A 9,249-nucleotide genomic window follows, 5' to 3' on the forward strand; every position below is an offset into this window, starting at 1 on the left:
GTGTGTGTGTGTGTGTGTGTGTGTGTGTGTGTGTGTGTGTGTGTGTGTGTGTGTTTTTTCTCAGATGCTCTCAGGCAGTAGTGTTAGGTAAACATGCCCCGCAACTCTCAATTCAATTTAAGGGCTTTATTGGCATGGGAAACGTATGTTAACATTGCCAAAGCAAGTCAAGTAGATTGTAAACAAAAGTGAAATAAACAATAAAAATTAATGCTAAACATTACACTCAGAAGTTCCAAAACAATAAAGACATTTCAAATGTCATGTTATGTATATATACAGTACATCTCTCTGTGTACCTGTCTGTCAGCCAGTCTGTTTTAGAATAAAGTATTTACACAACTGTGAGTCAATCTAGTTTACAGAGCTCTTCACATGGTGTTTTGTCTACTTAGAAAATAATGGTAGACCCAGACACATCTAAAACCCAAGATGTGTTCACACACAGCAAGCGGGCAAACAGCTTCCAAGCTGACGCCTGGCTGATCCGGTGATATGATCCTGTTGGATGTGACGGTTATAACATGGAGATGGCATGGCAGTGTGTGTTTCTGTGTGTGTATGTGTGTGTGTGGGTGTGTGGCAGCATAACTCATGTCTCCATATGGCTAACCCATCTGCCCTCCTTCCACCTGGATGGAACCAGAACCACTAAGCTAGGTAGTAGGAAGGCAGCCAAGAGGAACCAGAACCACTAAGCCAGGCAGTAGGAAGGCAGCCAAGAGGAACCAGAACACTAAGCCAGGCAGTAGGAAGGGAGCCAAGAGGAACCAGAGCCAGGGAGCCAGGCAGTAGGAAGGGAGCCAAGAGGAACCAGAACCACTAAGCCAGGCAGTAGGAAGGCAGCCAAGAGGAACCAGAACCACTAAGCCAGGCAGCAGGAAGGGAGCCAAGAGGAACCAGAACCACTAAGCCAGGCAGCAGGAAGGGAGCCAAGAGGAACCAGAACCACTAAGCCAGGCAGCAGGAAGGGAGCCAAGAGGAACCAGAACCACTAAGCCAGGCAGTAGGAAGGCAGCCAAGAGGAACCAGAACCACTAAGCCAGGCAGCAGGAAGGGAGCCAAGAGAAACCAGAACCACTAAGCCAGGCAGCAGGAAGGGAGCCAAGAGTCTGACTAAAGTGGCTCTATGTGGGCAGGATGTTGAGACTGGGATTCTGGGATCAGTTCTCTCCTTGATGCTGCTGCCGCAGAAAAATCAGTTTGTGCATGTTTGCGTGTTTGTTTGTAGGAGGGAGTTTATGCTGAGTTGTCTTTGTAGAGAACACCATATGTCTGGCTCTCACAGTTGTGCCACCCCCTGCCCTGCCCCCACCTGCACTGCCTGTCTCAATATAAGATGTATGTTATGATAGGGAATGTGAATTAAAGCTTCCATGTTTGGGCACGCCTCTCCTTTGCATAGGTAACTCTCCTGAGTGGCGCAGTGGTCTAAGGCACTGCATCGCAGTGCTAACTGTGTCACTAGAGATCCTGGTTCGAATCCAGGCTCTGTCGCCGCCGGCAGCGACCGGGAGACTCGTGGGCGGCGCACAATTGGCCCAGCGTCGTCCAGGGTAGGGGAGGGAATGGCCGGCAGGGATGTAGCTCAGTTGATAGAGCATGGCGTTTGCAACGCCAGGGTTGTGGGTTCGATTCCCACGGGGGGGCAGTATAAAAAAAAAAAAAAAATATGTATTCACTAACTGTAAGTCGCTCTGGATAAGAGCGTCTGCTAAATGACTAAAAATGTAAAATGTAAATGTAAATGCATAGAAATATGATTAACAGAATGTATAGACATGGTTCTCTCCCTTGTGATACTTCATGGGTGCACCGTAATGGTGTCTGTCTGGATTGTGTACATCTATGTGCTGTTAGTACCCAGATCACTTAGAAAGGTTGTGGTGATCAGCATCACAAAATGTAACATTCCAAAAACAGCCCTTCCTGGATGGTGGATTGGCTGGCTTCTCAGTGGATTCCCTCTCTGTGCCCAGGACATCCCAGAATACCCAGTCCCTAAGGGGGCCAGGGCTGGTGTGGGGGATGGGGTTTGATGGAGATGTGGTGGTGAGGGTGTGAAGAAGGGAGGGGAGAGAAGGGGGGGGGGGGGGGGGGGTGAAGCTGGTAGCCTATGAATGAGGAGGATGGAGGTTTGAATGTAGGCTTGGAGGGGAGGGTAGTGGTGGTGAGGGGGGTTGAGGAGTAGGGGGATCCTTTGTGGCCTTTAGCCAACCCCCTTCATGCACTCTAATGCAACACACACACAGGAAGAATCCTTGGAACTCCTAAGCCTGAATGAAAGGGGTGCTGCCCCCCTACTCTATATTCATTCATCCGAGATACGGTCTCCCCCGGCAACCCAGGACACACCCTGTTCTTTTGTCCAAGGACATCTGAGGCCCATCTGTGTGAGACCCCTAATCCTACTCACGACACACACACCCTGTGGAGTGTGTGTGTATGTGTGTTTGTGTTTGTAGACGGTTGTCCCCCCAAAAAACTGTTATCCTACCTCACCAGAAAGGGATTAATCAGGAAACAAAGACAATTGGACAAGAGAAAATTATACAGCATTCATTTTAGATTAATGTTGTTTGTTAAACAAAGTCCAAACAATAACCAGCATATTCATGTGTACAAAACATTATTCAACATAGCTCACATATTATGAAATGAAACAACATATTAATGTATACACATGCATTCATGAAACAGAATAATAACTAACAGACATGATACAGATTGATCTGTCAGTTCTGTTCTGTATAGAAATCTACCATCACATTGAAATGAACGGCAACATTTAGGTTTGCGATCCACCACTAATCACATTGGCAACATGAAAGAGTGAGATGATACAGAATACTGGTTGGTGTGAAGAGTGACTGTAGGATGATGAGAGATGGTGTCTGTCTGTCCTTAGGGGGTCCCAGGACGTGACACTCACATCAAAAACTGTGTAACACAAAGGAGAGAGCTCACTCATCAAAGACTGTGTATGATGATAGAGATAGCTCACTCCCTGGTTGTTTCTGCCTGCATTGATGTGGAGAAAGCTGTTCTCAATGGACAAAGGTTGAGTGGGTTTAGGCCTCCCTGCGTGTGAGTGCTCCCAAGAGGTCTGGACCTTTATGGCAGACCTTTAGAGCATGGTTGCTGGTTCAAGCCCATTCTCAAGGCACATGTTAGCACTGGTTTTAAATAGTACTGGTGTAGTGGTCCTCTGTAGCTCAGCTGGTAGAGCACGGCGCTTGTAACGCCAAGGTAGTGGGTTCGATATCCGGGACCACCCATACACAAAAATGTATGCACGCATGACTGTAAGTCGCTTTGGATAAAAGCGTCTGCTAAATGGCATATTATTATTATTATTATAGTGTTTGTTCATACTGTTATTACACAGTGTTCTATTCAGGCCCAGTCCCTAAAGGAAACACCATGTTATCAGTGGCAGGGACTAACTCCCTCAGGTTGGAAGAAACCCACTCAACTCCTCATTGTCTTTGCTACCAGAATGTTAACTAAGCTCTTGTTTCTGCTCTTCATGCTGCTTCAGTACTTACCAGAACAATATGTCTGTCTTGGTTCAGAAGAGTGGAGCCAGGGTTACCAGAACAATATGTCTGTCTTGGTTCAGAAGAGTGGAGCCAGGGTTACCAGAACAATATGTCTGTCTTGGTTCAGAAGAGTGGAGCCAGGGTTACCAGAACAATATGTCTGTCTTGGTTAAGAAGAGTGGAGCCAGGAACAGTTCTTAGGGTACCTTGCGGTGTCAAAAATCCGTTGGTCTCCTCAGCCTTCGGTGACAGCTAGCCTCTCGGCGGTTGCTAACGCTCGCGGTTCACTGTGTCTGTCGCGTCTGTCACCCCAAGATGTGACAGCGGACTCCCTGGGGTCAGACGGGGCTGTGTGTGTGTGTTTGTCAAAGATGAGGCAGCATGCTGTCATCACCAGCTCTGAATCAATGAATAATAACAAAGTGCTGAATCATCAGCGGACCTGGAGAGAAAAACCGAAAATTAAAAAAGTGCTGTCAGGTTTTACTAAGCCCTATATTTCCATGTACTGTATCACTTTGTCACTGACTGTGTAAATAGGATGGGCCAACAACCCTGCTCCCTAGAATATGTACGAATCATAGCCTATTAGACTGTAAATAATGTTTCTGATAAATGCTTTTAGATTCACGTTCTCTTCCTGAAGGCTACAAAGTGCCTAATTTCCATCCCTGTCTTTCAATTAGCAACTAATACATACAGACCTCAATAGTTTAGATTGGCTTTCTCTCCTTGTCTCATTTCCTACATTTGCACTGATCAGTATGAAAATGTATGCACTCACTAACTGTAAGTCGCTCTGGATAAGAGCGTCTGCTAAATGACTAAAATGTAAATCTGAAAGAACTGGACAGGTGAAAACCCCATTGGGTGGGTTACAGGGACCTATCCAGCCTATAACATATCAGTGCAGATCAAGGCGAGGATACGATGAGACTATTCGTTACACTATTGGGATGTCCTGCTGGGAAGCCAGGTGAACAGACCTTATAGCCCATTAATCACTACTCTGACTGATCAATAAAGTGCCAAAGTGGAGCAATAACCAGCTGACACAGCACTAACCCTGAGGACCGGAAACAACCCATTACCCTGCTGCTTGTAATCCAATCTGCCTGAAAGATAAACCCAGCTCCATCTCAACCAGCCCTCTCAGATTCTCAGCCTTTTGGCTGAATAGGTTCACCCAGTTCAAATCACAGCACGCCAGGCCAGCTGGCTAAATGACTCCAAACAGGTGATGACTCCAAACAGGCAATTCATTTTAGTGTGGCCTTTCTCTAGCCCTGTTAATCATGTTAAGTACTTAGTAACGGTAAATACATCTCTGGTGGTACTGTGACACCAGTATTAGTAATCATCGGCCGTGGCGAGGAACACTGATACAGTTTAATTAGATTAAAGTTTTATAGAGAAAAAGGTCAGATGAACAAATATATTTTACATAGAGATAAGAACATTAGACTTTACATACAGTACTGCAACAGAGAGAGCATGTCGGATACGATACAGCTGATACAAAGGGTATTTAAGATGAAGTCAACACATGAGTTAGAGGACAGTTTGGTATATAAGAAACTAGTGTTTAGGGTAGAATGCAACATAAATCACAGAATCCTCTTTAGATTGTAGAATCATAAAAAGCCCAGTGCATTGTCAGTGTTCTACCATTTTAGAGCCAGCATAGCCAATGGAATGTGATGTTACAGTGTAGTGTACCCACCCCTCCCCTTCATGTGAAATCAATGACAGTAGTGGATGAATGAAGCGGAAACAAGAGTAGCTCGACGTTAGCTTACACAGCTCAGTGTAGACTCTTACAATGTAACAAAAATAACAGACGACAGATGATGGCACTGTACCGGAGCTAAAATAAGATTTTGGTTTTGACGTTCCTATGGTCTGAGTAGCAGTCAGAGGCACAGAGCAGCAGTATGTGTTCTGGTCCAATCATATCGCCCAGGCACTCTAACAGAGGACACACTATAAGGAGACTGAGTTCAACAACTACCTTCATGATATAGCACTTTGTGACATGTAAAAAGGGCTTTATACATTTGATTGATATACAGTGGCATCATGATATGTGAATTAGATACAAAATGATCTAATTTATGTCTACATATAAAAAGTAATGGCCTTAGAGCCGCTGCTGTACTGTTGATGGGTAAACAGGATGCGAGTCATTTGGACATTCCCTTGTCATCTCACGTTACAGCATATTATAATATCTCCAAAGCCCAAAAACAACAGCATGTGTATAAAACTAGCATACAAAAGTATTCTCAGCATTAGTACAACAAACACAGGATAACTAAGCAACGTAATATGGCTGTTCTGACAAGGCACTGCAGTAATGTGCTGCTTCACAGACCAACAATATGAACACCACTCATTAAACAACACCGGCACAACATAAAGACATCAGCACATTAGTCAGTTAGTGTCTCTCTTTTACCTCCTACATCAACTTACCTTATGGTTAAAGTTAAGTTTTGTTCATTTCTTAGTGGTTTAAAAATTAGTGAACACCGTATACAGTGTAGAAATTCTAAGAGGTTTCAAGCAGATTAACATTGAGAAGAGATGTACAAATAGGTGTGATTAGACAATATTGTTTTCAATCAAAATGTAATAGTGAATTCAGACTTCATTATTGGGCATCTCTGGTGTCCTTTCACCAGATGTGGAGCCTGAACACAAGCCATAATACTAAACTGTGGCTAGCAGTGCAGTGATGGTTGAGTGACAGAGTTGTATTTCTAGTGCAGACTGACCAACAGTCATATCCTTCATTCTTATTGCACTGACTGTACACACCCTTTACAGGGGCCAGGACAGCTAAACGGAACCAGGACTCAGTGTTCTTGCATCAGCCCTCTCTCCCTCCCTCAGAGGCCTTGAGTTAGAACAGGGATGTCTATCTCTATGCCAGACATGCGTGAGCGTGTTGAGTAGCGGTGGCCTACGTAGCTGGGGGCGTAGCCCACCTGAGAGGGGGCATAACTCTGGGACGGGGCGTAGCTGTAAGCCTGGTTCACCCCCATCTCTGACCCATACCCATCCGGGGCTGACATCTGGGACAAATAGACTTGCTGGGGCTGCAGGGCAGGGGGGGCTACGCTCTGAGGGTAGCCCTGGGAGGGCGCGTAGGGCTGGGCATCCATCACAGTGGGGGCGTATCCCTGTGGAGGGAAGGTCTGAGGGGGGCCATAGACGGGGGAGGGGGGGTACCCGTTGGCGGTGAGGGGCTGGGTGGAGAGGGAGTTGGGGAGGGTGGGTAGAGGCAGCCAGAAGGGAGAGGGCAGCTTCTTACACATGCAGTACCACATGAACATCAGCAGGGCGGCGAGCATGAGGCCGCCGGAACAGCCGATGGCCACGTAGACCGCGAACCCGTCGGAGAAGATGCGGTCGTACTTGATGTTCATCTCCTTGGTCCGGAACAAGAACCACACGGACGGCGCCAGGGCGATGGCCCCGCCCAGGAACAGGAACATCCCAGCCACTAGGTGGCAGCCTGCGCTGTTGACCAGACAGCGGGTACTCTTGATGTCTGCCTCAGGCTTATCAGAGCAGCAGCAGGTCTTAGACATGCCTGCCATACACAGCACCAGGGCCAGGGAGCCAAACAGTAGCCCAGTCGGCAGGCAGAACTGGAGCAGTCTCAGGTCCAACTGGTCCACTTTAGAATACCACTGTGGGGAGAAGGAAGGAATAAATGATAAATAATTTATGCAAATCTCAAATGGCACCCTGTTTCCTGTATAGTGCACTATATGGGGGGAATATGGGATACTGTATGTCCTTATGACTGTGTAATCATTACATGTGCGATCATCAGACCCATACCTCTGAGTCGTAGTAGTAGCAGCCAGAGTAGCCATCTTGTTTCACACACTTGGCCCACAGGCCGTCGTAGACGCTGATGTTCTTGGCGTTTTTGTTGAAGGTGACAAGTCGTGTCACTCGCCACTGTGGAATCAGCGTCGCCACAGCGATGCCGCCCACGGAGATGAAGGCGATGATAAAGGAGAAGGCATTGGTGGCGTGGATGTCCCGGCACGACATAGCCGCCGCAGACAGGAAGTGATGTCAACAGAGGACTTCCTATTCTTTTGGATAAAGAGAGTAAGGGAAAATGAGAAAGGGCCTGTTTAGTTCTGAATATAAATATGTGACAGAGCATTTCCTATTCTGCATGGCAGGGAGCCCTTTCTGCTTGACAACAATCCACAGCATTACACTGTACTCTTGAAACCAGCATCGAAGTTTATGCCACTGGGGGAGGTGACCCAGCTACGGGCAAACCCCTCATATGTTCCTATTCACTAACACAGCTGACCTAGAATCTGCATGTGACTGAAAACAATGCTCTCATTTCATTGGAACTCAGACACTTACAAACTAAGCCTATTAGGCAAGTACTGTAGTACTACTCCACAACAGGGGCTGTCCAGAAAAACAATGGACAATAGACTGGTCTACTTTTACTACCGTACCATAATGCTTCTCAATCCATTAAACTCAATTGTCTCAAAGTAGAACCAGTTATTTACCAATGTGTAACTGACTCGCTATGTTTACAGCGCTGGAATATAACGTTACTGTGTGGATGTTTTACTGAGCAGACTGGCATAACATGGCAGACATCTATTAAGAATTCAGTAGTGACTGTGTGTGTGTGTGTAGTCAGTGCTCAGCTAGCTAGCATTAAATTAGCTAGTTAGCCTACTAACTTACTTTAGTTGTTCTCCCCGTATGCTTGTGAAGTTGTGGATATGTAATTTAGCTGTGATGTCTTCTACATGCAGTTGTTCAAACAATGTTGATACAAACTAGCTAATCATTAACCAGCTGACTAACTAGCTAGCTAATAATAATATGTTAGCATTAGCTAGAAACCTGTTGCGCCCTGCATTGTCGAAAATATGGAACTAGCTAGCTAGCTAAACGCTAGAGCTCACAGAAGCTCAACTGACTATCAAAAAGAGAGGTCGAACTTCATACCTTTTGATTTCTGTAATTTTAACGCGTTTATTAGGGAGAAACCGCAGCTATTCCAGTTTGTTGTTGAGTTTTTCAGTTCCGGAGCAGTTCCCCGTCTGCAGCGCACTCGCTTCTTGCGCGTCCCCGTGGTTGGCAAGAGAACGTGACGTCACCCGCGCGTTCATATTCACACTGTCTGTTGTCAGACAGCGCACTTGATTAAATTAACATGAATATACATGGTTGGATGAAAAAAAAATTTTTAAGAGAGAAAATAATGAATGATAACCCGCCTTTCTTTCTAATGTCTTGCAGGGTGGCGTCCAGATCCACATGATCTATAAATCAGCAGGACAGGGGGCAGCAGCTTACTACCTTCCTAATGGTAAGATATCTGCTGTAAGAGTTATGAGGGGTGGATTGGAAGTAACATAAATTAACGAACTATTGGATAATGGATAATTAAAATAAATAAATAAATATTGCAAAACTTAGTTCTGGCCACACAATCTGATTGGTTACCATGAGTTGCAGCTGAGCCAATATCCTGTATCAGAGCCTTAGGCCTATAGAAATGCATAAGCCTGACTAAACATAATATAGAACTGCATAGCTTGGTTACTGTTAGATGTGGAGCATGTTATAGTGAAAGTTATAACCCCATACACTAACATACAATAATGCACTAACCCTCCTTTATTAGTTTTTTCCCCAGTTG

At 45.6% G+C, this 9,249-nt stretch overlaps 1 protein-coding gene across 3 annotated transcripts; it reads right to left on the bottom strand.

Annotated features, from left to right (window-relative positions):
- Positions 1-4,912: 4,912 nt before the first annotated feature.
- Positions 4,913-8,677, bottom strand: LOC311126162 (claudin-12-like). 3 transcript variants are annotated; one of them, XM_084200183.1, is made up of 3 exons: positions 8,553-8,677; positions 7,395-7,657; positions 4,913-7,240 (listed from the first exon to the last, which is right to left on the bottom strand). In XM_084200183.1, exons 2-3 carry the CDS (start codon positions 7,611-7,613, stop codon positions 6,434-6,436), a joined length of 1,026 nt encoding a protein of 341 aa, XP_084056309.1. In that variant the 5' UTR covers positions 7,614-7,657; positions 8,553-8,677; the 3' UTR covers positions 4,913-6,433. The 3 variants fall into 3 exon arrangements, with proteins under 3 accessions (XP_084056309.1, XP_084056311.1, XP_084056310.1); XM_084200185.1 differs by having other exon boundaries at positions 7,395-7,652; positions 8,553-8,640; XM_084200184.1 differs by having other exon boundaries at positions 8,286-8,640.
- Positions 8,678-9,249: the final 572 nt, after the last annotated feature.

Source organism: Coregonus lavaretus (assembly GCF_964263955.1).
Source record: "Coregonus lavaretus genome assembly, contig: HAP1_SCAFFOLD_2999, whole genome shotgun sequence".
In the NCBI taxonomy this organism is placed as follows: domain Eukaryota; kingdom Metazoa; phylum Chordata; class Actinopteri; order Salmoniformes; family Salmonidae; genus Coregonus; species Coregonus lavaretus.

Bases quoted from the DNA above. Each gene is read 5' to 3' on its own strand.
- LOC311126162 (XM_084200183.1), bottom strand. From the start codon at position 7,613: ATGTCGTGCCGGGACATCCACGCCACCAATGCCTTCTCCTTTATCATC. The intron at 7,241-7,394 runs GTATGGGTCTGA...TTCTCCCCACAG, and splicing joins GCTACTACTACGACTCAGAG to TGGTATTCTAAAGTGGACCA.